This window comes from Gekko japonicus, unplaced genomic scaffold (genome assembly GCF_001447785.1).
Source record: "Gekko japonicus isolate JY-2015 unplaced genomic scaffold, Gekko_japonicus_V1.1 scaffold3138, whole genome shotgun sequence".
NCBI classification, from domain to species: Eukaryota; Metazoa; Chordata; class Lepidosauria; order Squamata; family Gekkonidae; genus Gekko; species Gekko japonicus.
Genome location: NW_015166519.1, coordinates 133,933 through 149,941, shown reverse-complemented (window position 1 = coordinate 149,941; position 16,009 = coordinate 133,933). Strand labels below are relative to the sequence as shown.

Below are 16,009 nucleotides of genomic sequence, written 5' to 3'. Positions count from 1 at the left end.
AAGATAAAAACGTAACCAATAAATAAAATGTTCGGCTCGAGAGAGCCGAGTCAGCTACGGAGCTGCTGAGTTGCTCAAAACCCGGCTCTTCAATTTCAAATGCATTAAGATAATTATAAATGTGTTAAAACAATAAGCAGGAATTTATGTAAACTTCAGCTGTGCCGTACATAATGGTGAAGTGCATCGACGCGTCTGCCTTGAGTTCTGTTTATGGTTCCAAAGCAAAGGTTCATTAACTTCCATTATTTATTTGGGTCATTTTTCATCCCCTGTAATGAAAACCGGGGCTTTTTTTTAATGCAAAAGAGCTCCCTTCTTCAAAATCCCTTCTGGCTTCATCGTCATTCCCGGGTTTCTGAAAATAGCATTTCGTGATTTCCAGGTTTAATGGGTGTTTTCTTTTACAAGCAGTCAGTGATTGTTAGTAGAAATGTGCATATAAAGTAACCTTTGCATGTTCCAGAACGTGTTTGTGAAGCTGAATGCTGCCTTTGTTTGTAAAGGCTGGATTACTGCAAGTGTTCTTTTGTTAGGTTCATAGAGAAATGGGATCATTTTTAAAAGTATGCCGTACAGAGGAGCTCAAATGACTGCTAGTATGAGAATAAGTGATTCTCTGTGTGAGAGAGAGAAATTGCATTCGATTTGATGTAGAAGGAAAAAAGAAGAGATTGGAGTTATACCCCGCTCTTCACTACCCGAAGGAGTCTCAGAGCAGCTTACAAACTCCTTCCCCTTCCCCTCCCCACAACAGATACCCTGTGAGGTAGGTGGGGCTGAGAGAGCTCTCTCGAGGACTGCTCCTGAGAGAACAGCTCTGAGAGAACTTGTGACTGACCCAAGGTCACACCAGCAGCTGCACATAGAGGAGTGGGGACTCAAACTTGGTTCCCCCAGATTAGAGCCTGCCCTCCTAACCACTACACCAAACTGGCTCTGTACCTGTTTGAAGCATTAGAACTGATTGCTGTTAGTTCTAGCATGTCGCTATCAGTTCTAGCACCGCCGCCGAATCCTAATGCAGTACTGTAGGTACCGGCTTGGATCCAGTGATGCACAAGTAGGAACACAAATGGCGTTAGCTCCGTTCCACTTGTACAAGATCTTCTGCAACACCTAGCGCTTTCCTGTATAGCTATATTAAAGGTAAAGGCTCCCTTGCTCGAAAACCAGTCAAGTCCGACTCTAAGGTTGCGGGGCTCATCTCCGTTTCAAAGCCGCTGTCTGAAGACGCTTCTGTGGTCATGTGGCCGGCATGACTAAACACCAAGGTGCACGGAACGCTGTTACCTTCCCACCAGAGTGGTACCTATTTATCTACTTGCAATGTCTTGCTTTTGAACGGCTAGGTTGGCAGGAGCTGGAACTAGAGACGGGAGCTCACTCCGTCATGCGGCAACTCAGGTCTCGAACTGCTGAACTACCGACCTTCCACAGCCTGCAGCAACCACTTGAGCCACCACAGCTCCTGCTATATATATAAATAGGACAAAATCTTTATAGAATTTGTGGGAACAGCCGACTCGTTCTGAGACATCGCTGTCTTAACTAGCAACTGTGTTTTTACAAAACACTATTTATTTGTTTATATTTATTTATTATTATATTTCTATCCCGCCCTCCCTGGGAACGGGCTCAGGGTAGCTCACAAGCAGGGCAGCATGTGCTAATATAAAACATTAAAAACAAAATAAAACAACATTTTTAACAATAATAAAGTTCTCAGTGATGTTACCGAGTTAGTCGTTATCGAGATGGTGACCTATAGATGTTACCCTATAGATGTTACGCTTCAGTGGTACCAATCCGTCACAGTACTGTGGCTAGATCTTTATAATAGGCCATCCCAATGACCCATTGTTACCGCAAGATAATTGGTGGTGATCGTAGTGGTGGCTCCTAAGTGAACGCCTGGCAGAAGAGCTCCGTCTTGCAGGCCCTGCGGAACTGTGAGAGTTCCCGCAGGGCCCTGACTCCTCTGGGAGCTCATTCCACCAGATAGGAGCCACCACTGAAAAGGCCTTAGCCCTGGTTGCCACAAGCCTGGCCTCCCTGGGAAGATTCAAGGCAAAACAGTGTTATCAAACATCCAAATACTGCTTTCATTCCAGCTTGGGTTCTTTTGTGTGTCGAGCTCCTCCTGCGTCCTTCAGATGAAAGAAGCAACTGGCTATTGCACTATGTACCAGCTGATCCAAATCACTGCAAAACCGCCATAAGGAACACTGTTAAAATTTGCTATAAGATACATTGGCCCAGTTGTAATGGTGGTGGTGAAAAATGCCATAAAGTTGTAGCCAACTCAAGGTGACCCTATAAGGTTTTCAAGGCAAGAGATGTTCAGGATGAACACTGCACCCCGAAAGAAGAGACTCCCCTCTGTTACAACACAACTGTTCTCATCACACAGCAGGGATGACCCTGTAGGGCAGTGGTTCTCAACCTTCCTAATGCCGCGACCCTTTAATACAGTTCCTCATGTTGTGGTGACCCCCAACCATAAAATTATTTTCATTGCTACTTCATAACTGTAATTTTGCTACTGTCATGAATCGTAATGTAAATATCTGATACGCAGGATGCGATCCCCCGCCGCAATTTGGCGAGACTTGGGAGCCCTATCCTAAGACCATTGAAAATTTGTGTTTTCCAATGGTCTGAGGCGACCCCTGTGAAAGGGTTGTTCGACCCCCAAAGGGGTCGCGACCCACAGGTTGAGAACCGCCGCTGTAGGGTTTTCAAGGCAAGAGGTTTCAAAGGGAGGTTGTCATTGCCTGTGTCTGTGTAGCGACCCTAGACTTCCTTGGAGGTCTCCCATCCAAACACTAATCGAACTGACCCTGCTGAGCTTCCGAGATCCGATGAGATGGGGTTACCTTGGCCATCCAAGTCACTGCAAAAGACCTACTGAGGCAGTTGGCATTGCCTGCCTCTTCATAGCGACCCTGGACTTCCTTGGTGGTCTCCCATCCAAGTACTAACCAGGGCTGACCCTGCTTAGCTTCCAAGATCCGATGAGATGAAGCTATCCTGGGCCATCCAGTGCAGAGCAGTAGGAACAGAGGATTTAATTAAGATAAAAGTAACTCTGTTCAGGTTCCAGTCTTTTGCCTTCGCTAGAGAGTAGTAAGTAAACAGAGTTCTCTTCTCAAAACTAATTATGTGTGTGTGTGTGTGTGTGTGTGTATAGCGTAAGTAAAATAAAAGCATTTCACAGAATATCATTCTGCTGCAAGGCCCGGAAATGCTTACGCAAACTTCTGTTTGACAGTGTTTATCTTCATTGAGTTACCAGTTGGCATTCGGTGGTTCCCAGCATTAAAGTCATGTGAATTTTGCAAATTATATCGCCTCCTGCAAATATTAGAGACGTAGGTGCGTGGGGCATAGCTCTATGAGACAAGCCGCCGTCTTTGTAGTGTCCTTTCGACACCCGATACCTTCCCGGGGGCTACTGGTTGAATCTCTTTTTTTCGCACATTTGGTATTAGACCCGGCCCGTGTGCTAATCCTACACTTTGATCCGTTCTTTGGAGGAGTGACAAGCGAGGGGCGACGCAACGTGTTATTACTCTAGTTTTATTTCGCTGCGCTCCAGAGATGAAGTTTAAAGATTAATCTGAAAGCGGAGACCTCTGAGAAACCTCTCTTTCATGCAGGCCTCCGCTACGTTGATATGCATGGCGTGTTCCGCAGCCCATACCATGTTGCGCGTGATGAAAGCGGAGGTCTGTCTTTATCCCCCTTGGAGAAAATTGAATGAATGCGTCACACATCCTTATCGTTGCTGATAAAGATGTCTGTTAAATCGCGGATTAGATAAGACAAGGCCTTTGAGGCGCGAGAGTCTCTGCCTGATTCATAATTCCTGAGAGAGTTTACCATACCTTGATGTAGCAGGGTGAAGTGTCACCTTATATTTAAAGGCGCCCCGCACATGAAGGGATGCCTTTCAAAGTGGTGGATTAAAGTCTCCTTCCTTCTTAAGAACATAAGAACATAAGAGACGCCAGTGTTGGATCAGGCCAAAGGCCCATCCAGTCCAACACTCTGTATCACACAGTGGCCAGAAATACTAGTGCCATCAGGAGGTCCACCAGTGGGGCCAGGGCATTAGAAGTCCTCCCACTGTTGACCCCCCCAAGCACCAAGAAGACAGAGCATCACTTGCCCCAGAGCCCCTATCTATACCTTGTGGCTAATAGCCACTGATGGACCTCTGCTCCATATGCTTATCTAATCCATGAAGCCGTCCATGCTTGTAGCCGCCACCACTTCCTGTGGCAGTGAATTCCGAGTGTTAATCACTCTTTGGGTGAAGAAGTACTTCCTTTTATCCATTCTAACCCGACCGCTCAGCAATTTCATGGAGTGCCCACAAGTTCTTGTATTGTGAGAAAGGGAGAAAAGTACCTCTTTCTCTACCTGCTCTTTCCCATGCATCATCTTATAAACCTCAGTCATGTCGCCCCTCAGTTGTCTTTTCTCCAAGCTTAAGAGCCCTAAGCGCCTTAACCTTTCCTCATAGGGGAAGTGTTCCAACCCTTCTATCATTCGAGTTGCCCTTTTCTTCCGTCAGGAGAAACGACATCGAGGTAGTAACGCCAGTAAAACACAGTCAGAGGTTGGCTAGCTTTTACACACAAACTTCTGAAACAATTAAGGGGATGGAACACTTTCCCTGTGAAGAAAGGTTGAAGAGGTGAGGGCTCTTTAGCTGGAGAGGTGACATGATTGAGGTTTATAAGATTATGCATGGGATAGAGAAGGCAGAGGAAGAAGTACTTTTCTCCCTTTCTCACAGTACAAGAACTCGTGGGCGCTCCATGGAATTAATGAGCAGGAGGTTTAGAACAGATGAAAGGAAGTCCTCCTTCACCCAAAGAGTGATTCACACGTGGGATTCTATGCCACAGGTAGTGGTGGCGGCTTCCATCATAGACAGTTTCAAGAAGTGATTGGATAAGCATACGGAGCAGAGGTCATCAGTGGCTATCAGCCGCAAAGTATTGACTGAACACTATGTCTAGGGCAGTGATGGTCTTTATTGTTAGTGCCTGGGGGGCCACAGTGGGAGGGCTTCTGGAGTTCTGGTCTCGCAGGTGGACCTCCAAACTGGCTCTCTGGAGAGGTGACATGATTGAGGTTTATAAGATTATGCATGGGATAGAGAAGGCAGAGGAAGAAGTACTTTTCTCCCTTTCTCACAGTACAAGAACTCGTGGGCGCTCCATGGAATTAATGAGCAGGAGGTTTAGAACAGATGAAAGGAAGTCCTCCTTCACCCAAAGAGTGATTCACACGTGGGATTCTATGCCACAGGTAGTGGTGGCCGCTTCCATCATAGACAGTTTCAAGAAGTGATTGGATAAGCATACGGAGCAGAGGTCATCAGTGGCTATCAGCCGCAAAGTATTGACTGAACATTATGTCTAGGGCAGTGATGGTCTTTATTGTTAGTGCCTGGGGGGCCACAGTGGGAGGGCTTCTGGAGTTCTGATCTCGCGGGTGGACCTCCTGATGGCACCTGGGTTTTGGCCTCTGTATGACACAGAGTGTTGGACTGGATAGGCCATTGGCCCGATCCAACATGGCTTCTCTTGTCTTCTTATGTCTGGGGCAGTGATGCTCTGTCTTCTAGTGCTTGGGGGGCAACGGTGGGAGGGCTTCTGGAGTTCTGGCTCTGCTGGTGGACTTCAGTTTTGACCACTGTGTGACACAGAGCGTTGGACTGGATGGGCCACTGGCCTGATCCAACATGGCTTCTCTTATGTTCTTATGTCTGGGGCAGTGGTGATCCTGCACGTTTCCCGGTTAAGGGGGGAAATGCTGTTCAAACAAATGGCAAAGATGATCTGACTCCAGTGGTAACAAGAGAAAGAAATTTTACTTATAAACATAGAAACACGTCTTGCATGACATATGCATGTAGGTACATTTAACTTATTGTGAAAAGATTCGCTTCAAGAAAAGGTTAACTTGCTGCAGGTCCAAGCCCAGGTAAGAGAGAGAAGAGGTCCTATATAAAGATGAAACAAAGAAGGCTAGCAAGGGTCAAAGAGGCTCAGCATCTAACTGATGAGAGGGCGGGGCCAAGTGCACCCAAGAGAATTATCTTAACTCTTTGAGGAGAAGAGGGTGGGGCCACCTGCCAAGGGTACAAGGGGGGGATTCTCTTAACCCTTTCCCTTCCAGATCCTCTTGCATGAAGAGTTACAATATCCAACAAAGATGACCAATATTGGATAATATTGGAGTATAATCTTCCTAGGTCCCCCTCAGCTCAGCGGTGGCCTTGGAAATAACATTTTCATGTCAAATGGAGGTTGTACGCTATTACTTGAGCTGTGTGGAATTTCGTGGCCTGTCTTTTCGCGTCGTTTTGCTTTGCTGACATCAATTGAGAAAATACGTGTATTATAATCAAACCATTATTGAGAAAATGTCTTCAGTTAGTTGCCGTTTACTTTACTGTTTTAAAGATTAAAACGGTGTGGTTTTATAAGGGTTTATTGCATTTTATTTTAATGTTGCCCACCTTGGGTCTTCTTCAGGAGAAACGAGGGCTTATACTTGAGCTATTACTTGAGCTGTGTGGAATTTCATGGCCTGTCTTTTCGCATCGTTTTGCTTTGCTGACATCAATTGAGAAAATACATGTATTATAATCAAACCATTATTGAGAAAATGTCTTCAGTTAGTTGCCGTTTACTTTTCTGTTTTAAAGATTAAAACGGTGTGGTTTTATAAGGGTTTATTGCATTTTATTTTAATGTCGCCCACCTTGGGTCTTCTTCAGGAGAAACGAGGGCTTATAAATGTTTTAAAGAAGTAAAGAAACAAGTCCAGCTTTTAAGGTTTTTTGTCTTGCAGTTGGATGTTGTTGTACCGTCGCTACTTCTTTTAGATTTTTAACGTTTTCAGTGCTACTTTTGTTGTTTATCGTTGAGTGCCAACGCTTTATATTGCCTCGATTCTGTTTTTAATTTTAAAAAAAATAATCGTAAGCCGCCTCTGATTCCATGAGGCGGAGGTAGTGTCATCGAAGCAGAAAAAATAAAATAAGCCATTTGCCTCCCACAGGAGCACCTGTCGTTAAAGAAGTACATTGTGGATATCATAGTCGAAAGCTCAGTCCCCACAGAGCCCTCAAAGGATAGCGAGGAGCGCCAGAAGACGAAAAAGAAGGCCAAAAAACTGAAGGCACGAATGAGCTCAAGGTAGGGGGGGGGGATCTTTCCTTTTCTTTTGTCCTTCACCAAAAAAAAAAAAAAACAACCTATGAAAATCTTTTTAAAAAACTTTAAAGTTATTTGCCTCAGGAACATCTTTGAAAATAACACCGATGCGCCTAATTTATGGCCACTTTCTCTGATTGAGGAAGAAAACGGAGTATCGATCGGGAGCCCCGGCTTTCACCTGTTAAGAGCTTTCCTCGTAATTGGATGCCGGAGCCCTTGCCAAAACTGTAGTCTCTTCTCGCATACAATGGTATGTTTAAGTATGTGTAAACCGGGCCTATTTTTCTTCCTAGCTATTGATTTTTGAAATGAAGTATCAAAGAAAATCAATAGTAATCAACAAATAGAAGCCCCAGGCGGCTGGCGCGTCAAATCCCCCCCCTCCCCCCGCCGGCTGGGTTTAATCAATTTTGTTGCCTGCCACGCAACCCGGCAAAAGTTAGAAATATCTTGGGACAGAAAGTGAGTTGTCAGACCCGCCATTTATCATGGGACCGAAAATGTGACACCCCACGGATTTGATACACAATGAGGGGGCATCGCACACGTCTCGGGCCCACAGCGTCCCCCGTCGGAGGTTATCGGCGCGCCATTGTAATTTGTCATTGATATTGTTGTTCTTTCAATGACTTCCTATTCGCAGTATTCCTTTCGCTTACTTGAAATCCATTATGAGCAATGAAATATTGCCACAGTGTTTAATAGTCAAAGGGTTGGGTGCGAAAGCAGCTTGATAACTTTATTATCATGGCTTTAGTTATTGCTATTTTTTTTTCCAAGTTGCATTTGTGCAGCCAATATCCTCCTCACCTTTTTTAATTTACTTCCATTTCTTTATGTCCCCCTTTAATTCCTTCTCTCCCTTTCTGGCTGTCGCAAACAGGCTTAGCGAAAATTATGCAACAGCTTCTAGATACATTAACATGTTAGGAAGGGTTTGCCGTTGCTGGGCAGTATTAAATGTGGCATCCCTGGGCATATTTACATTCCAGAGGGCTTTGCAGGACAAAGATAAATGCAACAAAGTATAGACCAATGGAGGGGTGTGTGTGAGGGATGTTTTGAAATAAATAATAATTTAGGGACCTGCGAGGAAATCCCACGAGATGAAGATTCAGGAGCATCCCCAAACGCAAATCTCACCTCCCAACATACAATCAGCAATTAGGAGTTCAGGCTAATTTCTTAATTACTCTGTTTCCCTTTCCTTTAACTAATACCAAACTGCTCTTGCCGGTCTGTCGTTTCTGAAGAGCACTGAGCATGCTTAGTCTTTGTCAAGCTGTTGAGAGGGGGCTTATATTTTTTCAAATTTACAAACTATAATAATAGGATACAAGCCATTAGTTTCGGAGAGTCACATACAGCTTTTCTGCCTTAGCACTTGATGCTGCCGGGTGTCATATTAAATACTGTAGATTTATATCAATTTATTTATTTATTATATCTCACCTTCAATGCTCCCTCTAAGCTGTGGAGTCTTGTGAGCAAAAATTTATTTTATTATTTTTATTTAACTTTTAGCTTATATACCGCTCAAACCCCGAAGGGTCTCTGAGCGGTTTACATATGATTTTTATCGTACCTATCTAGGGCCACATTAACAGACTACCTACCAGCACCCAGGCAGCAGAGCGAGCTCTTGTTGTTGTTGTTTCGGCTCTTATTCCAGCAGGCTTCGCGTGCTGATGTTTTTCCGGCGTTCCCCCTCCTGGCGCCTTGGAGCTGGTCTTTAGTTCAGCGGCCTCCTCCGGCGGCCTCCTCCTTTGTGAGCTAGTGGCATTAGAGTTGTGAGTGAGCGATTTGGCTACTGTATACATTAGTTGGCTCTGGAACCAACCTTTCTGAGCCAAGACAAAAATGTGTGAGCCGGAGGCTAAAAAACTGTGAGCTAGCTCACACTAACTCAGCTTAGAGGGAGCACTGCTCGCCTTTCATCCCAATGGGGACCCAGAATGGCTTACATTGTCCTCTCTGCTCCGTTTCATCCTCACAACTACCCTGTGAGGTAGGTTACGCTGAGAGCATGTGACTGGCCCGAGGTCACCCAGCAGACTTCCGTGGTTCAAGTGGGGATTGGAACCTGGGTTTCCCACATCCTAGACCAACACTTTAGACTCTATACCACACTGGCCCTCAGTGCTATGGAGAGCGTTTGCCCATGCCCCAATCAAGTTAAGAAAGTTATAAGAAATACAACATTACATCTCTCATTTCAGTCTGAAGTGCCACTTGGTATTACATGACGTATTTCATGCCTGAGAAATTGTTATCTAAATTGTCCCGTCAGGCAGTTGTTGGAGATTGCTCATTTGGTCGCTAGCTAGGTTTAAAGACGTTAATTAGCCGGAGACCTCTGCAAGGTCGAAGAGCGAGACTTCCACTCTTAACCCATCTAGCATTTTAAGTTTGGGAAGAGATTACCCACATCGTTCCTCTTGACATTTGTCTGAATTGGATGTCCACCTTTGGTTTTAGCGCCGGCCCAGCGCAAGACTTGCCCAGCTTAAGAACTCGAAAATCCGTAAGCGCTTTTCGGTCACCGGGAAGTTGCAAAATACGAAAATGGCGAAAAATCTTCTAAACACACCCGAATGGGTTTTTATCGCTGGCCAAGTTGTTAGACCTTAAATCAAAATTGAGCCGTTGAAAGTGGCAGAGGTGACGGAAGGGACAAACTGTAATCAGTAAGATTATCTGTTCTCTTGAAGAAATTTCCTTGCTCTTATTAACAATATTTATAACCCTACGCCATTAAGCAGGTGCTGCCATTGCTGATATATAGCAAAGTAAATGATTCCATGTTAACGTGTGGGATGCTATCAAAATATCACTGCAGATAGCGTATTGGCAGCTGGTGAGAATGAAATTATTACAGATGGAAGGCACGTCTTGGTGCTGATGGAATCGCTCGTCTTGTTTGCCGATGGATCTTCTAACTTGTCGAGTTAGTGCATATTTATGTGTTTACTGGCTTTGTTTGTGCCATGCCTTTTCCCCCAAGGGGAAGCCAAAAGCAACTTACACAGTCCTCTCCTCCATTTTATCCTCACAACAACCCTGTGAGGTAGGTTAGGATGAGAGCGTATGACTGGCCAAAGGTCCCCCACCGAGCTTCCATGGCACGAGTGGGGATTCGAACCCAGGTCTCCAAGATGCCAGTCTGAACCACTACACCACACTTCCTCTCTGTTAAGCTCACCACTTTTCAAAAACGGCCGTGTTTTAGTTCAGCGAGGAATTGGTTCCAGTTGCATTGCTTTTTTAAAAAACCGTCTAGAAAAAGTATTTAGAAATAGACTTACCTTTTTAAAAAATATTTATATGAATGGGAGGAGAAGAGATTAGAGCAGTCATCTGTAGCATCAGCCGAAAAAAAGAAGAGAAAGAAAAAAATCCGGGACCAAACAGGTCTCCTTCTCAAAAGCGAGTTCGGAATTAATCCTGTTGTTGGATAGGAAGCTTGGCGCTACACAGGTGAAGACAGAACTTGCCGCCGAGTGTCTCGGGTCAGCCAGCAAACCGCGCATGGCGTACCACCCGACCCGTCAGAGGGAAACGACAAGCTGTATCAGAAGGGTAATTAAGGGAGAACTGCCTGGGGGTGCATGTGCCTTGGCAGAGGGGTAAATATTTGCAGAATGTACAAAAAGCCACTTCTGGCCGCCGTCTTTTGTGCAAACTTGAAAACCGACTTCCGCCCTTGCCATTCCGAATGTCTCTTTCTGAATCCTTCCTTTCTCCTCTTAAACAAAGTTCAAGCTTTTCATCCCGGTCTTAAAAGCTTTTCATATTTCTGCCTCTCCCTGCTCAGCCACCCATGTCTGTCTGTCTGTCTGTCTGGTACACCCAGAATGTAGAAAGGCTTATGCCGTCCCTTCAAACAAAGAATTAAGAAGCGTCATTCACTTCTTCCTCTGTAACATCAAAGGAGGACGTCTTCGGGGAGCACTAATGACTGTGTAATTAGGACTTTTAAAGCTGTAGCTCTGCGTATTGATAGGAAATCTTGCCGAAACGTCTTCTCGCAATCAGAGTCCTTGATGCCATGTGTTCTAAAGTTCCGCGCTTTTTGTGTTTGTCACGTGGATTCACAGTTCTTCTGTGGGCATACCTAAAGGAAACAAAAGTCCAGCAGCACCTTAAGGACTAGCCAAAGTTATTTAAATATAAGTTTTTGTGCGTGTCAGCTCAGTTATTCAGATATTTGGATATCCTGGTTAGGAAAGATTACAAGGGGGGATTTAAGGCAGAGGGTGAATTCTACCTTGAACCTTTCAAGTGCAAATCCACACGGGGACAAAAAGAGGCAGAAAGATTAGGTGTGAATCTTTCCACCTTAGAATCATAGAGTTGGAAGGGACCTCCAGGGTCATCTAGTCCAACCCGCTGCACAGTGCAGGAAATTCACAAATACCTCCCCCCCCACACCCCCAGTGACCCCTGTTCCACGCCCAGAAGATGACAACAATCCTCCAGGATCTCCAGCCAAAGTAGCCTGGAGAAAAAATGCTTCCTGACCCCAAAGCAGCGATCAGCATTTCCCTGCCATGTAGGAAAGGGTCACGAGAACTAAGCACTGATGCAACCCTTCCTGCCCTCCCTCTCCTGATCGGCCTCCGTTCACGGAACCAGCATTGCCGACAGATGGCCATCTAGCCTCTGTTTGAAAACCTCCAAAGAAGAAGAAGGAGAGACTGGATTTATACCCCGCCCTTCACTCGGAGTCTCAGAGCGGCTTACAGAGGCTCTGACTGTCAGGAAGTTCTTCCTAAAGTTTAGCCGAAAACTCTTCTGATTTAGTTTCAACCCGTTGGTTCTGGTCCAGCCTTCTGGGGCAACAGGAAACAACTCCGCCCCATCCTCTATACGACAGCCCTTCAAGTACTTGAAGATGGTTATCACATCCCCTCTCAGTCGTCTCCTCTCCAGGCTAAACATACCCAGCTCCTTCAACTTTTCCTCATAGGACTTGGTCTCCAGACCCCTCACCCCTCATCTTCTTCCACCTGATCCTACCTGGACATTCAGGAAATCATCACAGGTCTTTCTGTACGTCCCCCTACTGTGTGTCGTGAGATGGGGGGGGTGTAACAGAGAGAGTCTTGTCTTTTGGGGCGCAGTGTTTGTCCTGACCAGGATGGCCCAGGCTAGTCCAGTTTCATCAGACCTCAGAAGCTGAGCAGGGTCGACCCTGGTTGGCACCTGGATGGTAGACCACCGAGGAAGTCCATGGTTGCTCTTCAGAAGCAGACCCTGGCAGACCACCATCTTTGGATCTCGGAAACTAAGCTGGTTGGCCCCGTTTAGTATTTGGATGGTAGACCACCAAGGAAGTCCGGGGTTGCTCTTCAGAAGCAGACCATGGCAGACCACCATCTTTGGATCTCGGAAACTAAGCTGGTTGGCCCCGTTTAGTATTTGGATGGTAGACCACCAAGGAAGTCCGGGGTTGCTCTTCAGAAGGAGGCCATGGCCGACAACCATCTTTGGATCTCGGAAGCTAAGCTGGTTGGCCCCGGTTAGTATTTGGATGGTAGACCACCAAGGAAGTCCATGGTTGCTCTTCAGAAGCAGAACATGGCAGACCACCATCTTTGGATCTTGGAAGCTAAGCTGGTTGGCCCCGGTTAGTATTTGGATGAGAGACCACCAAGGAAGGTCCGGGGTTCCTATGCAGAGGCAGGCGCCCCTTGCCTCGATGGTGCGTTTTCTTTCCCTCCCTCGATTCCCTATACCTCCTTTAACCTGCAGTTGAGTGTCACGTCAGCGACAACTTCGAACAAACTTTTCAAGCCGCCGGCAGCCCCGGTGTCTGCAGCTGTCCCTGGCTTCATTGATTCCTGTTACGTACTGTCTCGTGGAAATTATGAACGACCCTGAAGAATTGTGTAATAGTTTATGGAATTAACGAAGCTGTCTCGAGTGTCCCGTCTCTCAAATTCATCACAATAGCACTTTCTCCTGGATTTTTAAAAACCCGATTACCACACTGTTTCCTTTTGCTCTGTCCTTGGTTATGGATAGTTTTGTCTAGCATTGAGCTTTGGGGGTCACACCATTCTGTAACGGATCTTCCGCCATCGTTCCAGTCTTGGCTACCGGTTAGTAAAGGTAAAGGTTTCCCTTGCTCGAAAGCCAGTCGAATCCGACTCTAGGGTTGCGGTGCTCATCTCCGTTTCAAAGCCGAAGAGCCAGCGCTGTCCGAAGACATTTCCGTGGTCATGTGGCTGGCATGACTAAACGCCAAGGCACACGGAACGCTGTTACCTTCCTAATGAAGTGGTACCTATTTATCTACTTGCAATTTCTTGCTTTCGAACTGCTAGGTTGACAGGAGCTGGAACTAGAGACGGGAGGTCACTCCGTCTTGCGGCACCCGGGTCTCAAACTGCTGAACTACTGACCTTCCACAGCCTGCAGTTCAGCGTCTTAACCACTTGAGCCACCGCAGCTCCTGGCTACCGGTTACCCAAGGTCATATGTGAAGCCCAGTTCTTCACTTGCATCTAATAAATACCTCGACCTGGATGGCCCAGGCGAGACTGATCCTCCTCCAAGCTCGGAAGCTCAGTAGGCTCAGCCCTGGTTAGTATTTGGATGGGAGACCACCAAGGAAGTCCAGGGTTGCTACGCAGAGGCAGGCAACGGCAAAACCACCTCTGCTTGTCTCTTGCCTTGACGTGGATGGCCCAGGCTAGCCCAATCTCATCAAGTCTCGGAAGCTAAGCAGAGTCGACCCTGGCTAGTACGTGGATGGGAGACCACCAGGGAAGTTGCTACGCAGAGGCAGGCAGTGGCACATCACTTATGTATGCCTTTTGTCCTGACCAGGATGGCCCAGGCTAGCCCGATCTCATCAAGTCTCGGAAGCTAAGCAGAGTCGGCCCCTGACTAGTACTTGGATGTGAGACCACCAGGGAAGTTGCTACGCAGAGGCGGGCAAGGGCAGACCACCTCTGTATCTCTTTTGCCCTTGCCTGGATGGCCCAGGCTAGCCTGATCTTGTCATATCTTGGAAGCTAATTATTCAAGAAGACCAAAACACCAAAACAATTGCTATTCATCAGTTGTATATTGCCCGGGCTGTATGGCCGTGGTCCTGGCATTGTAGGACCTGACGTTTCGCTAGCAGCTGTGACTGGCACCCTCAGAGGTATAACACAGAGAGATGGGTTACTCTCTGTGTCAAGGTGAGAAGAAAAATGGTAGGCCGGTCATTTATATCGACTCAGGAAGGTGGGGTAGGGCTGAGTCATTATCTTGTGCACAGAGAGTACTCCATCTTTCTGTGTTATACCTCTGAGGATGCCAGTCACAGCTGCTGGCGAAACATCAGGTCCTACAATGCCAAGACCACGGCCACACAGCCCGGAAAACCTACAGCAAACAACGCAGGAGAGTTAATCCACCTTTTCTTGGGGGCAGAAAGTTTAGAAGTCTCTGGTCTTCTCTTCCCCCACCCCTCTGAACGTCCCCCCCCCCCCCGAACTTCTCCAGCCTGGACTGCCGCTGTTACCTTTGCATCTTGGTAAACTCCAGGCAACTGTGTGCTGTTTTGCCCTCTCTCCCCCCCCTTCTCCCCTACAATGCCAAGACCACGGCCATACAGCCCGGAAAATCCACAACAACTAATGAACTCCGGCCATGAAAGCCTTCGACCACAAAATTGCTATTCAAATAATGAAATAAAACTGAATGTAATTGAAGAGACTTCAAGCTCCGATGCCTAATGAAACATATACTCTATCACAGAGTCGTGTATCTCAGTAGTGGCATTCCAAAGATCATGCACCAGCACAGTTTATCTCACATGAATGGTCTCAATACCATAATTGGGTATAACAACAATAGTTCTTGAATTTCATAGAATCTTGCTCTTGTCTTTGTCTATCTTCTTTAATTTTGTGAAAGTTTCCTCTTCTGGTGGGCACAGTGTTTAGTGTTAATTTATATTGGTTATTGGAGAGTAGTACGAGGTTGGCTTTTCTATCGTAAAAGAAGTTACAAGTAGTTACATAGTATCTGCATTATAGTGTGTAGGTATAAGGCGCATATACGATTTGTTGTCAAGTAAAACAATGTAACTCATTCGACTTCTTATTTTATTGTCAAAACAGGAAGTACTATGTTATTGTTGTTATGGTAATTATATGTATGATTTCTTCTTTAAAATAAAAAAATTAATTAAAAAACAACAACAGTGCAGTTAACAAAACTCACACAGTAGTACAGAGCGGTAGATCAATTTTCGTCCAGAGTATGTTACCATTCCAAACTGTCTATAACAGGAAAATATTGGCAGTTCTCTCAATGCCGGCGGCAACGAGCATCTAGATTTCCGCCCATTTCAAACGTGAAATCTTCATCAGAGCCAAGACACTCGGTGAAAACGGCACAATCATTTAAAGCCTAGAACCGATGCCTGTGATATTTTCTGCACAAAGTAACCAGTCGTTAATATTTCAGATGAGCGACTTCCAGGGGTCCTTTCGTAGAAAAAGAGCTAGGGGAACTCATTAGCATAACTCATTAGCATATGCCACACCCCCTGACATCACCGGAAGTGTGTCATAAGGCCACACCCCGACATCACCGGACGTGTGTCATAAGGCCACACACCCCGCCCCCAACGGTCCCGTCTGCCACCGCCGGCCTTGCAGCTCCACTGCCGAGCTCCATGAGGGGCCCGGCAGTGGACCTGCAAGGCCGGCGGGAGTGCAAGGAAGCCCCGCAAAGGCCCCCCCTGGCCCCAGGCAGGCAGG

At 46.2% G+C, this 16,009-nt stretch overlaps 1 protein-coding gene across 1 annotated transcript in view; it reads left to right on the top strand.

The window, feature by feature from the left end:
• The window catches only part of SCAPER (S-phase cyclin A-associated protein in the ER), a gene marked incomplete at its 5' end in the record, with an annotated part of 174,582 nt that overhangs the window by 31,140 nt on the left and 127,433 nt on the right, over positions 1–16,009 (top strand). Inside the window, 1 exon segment of the mRNA XM_015412282.1 lies at positions 7,087–7,223. Within this exon segment, the coding sequence (XP_015267768.1) occupies positions 7,087–7,223 (137 nt within the window).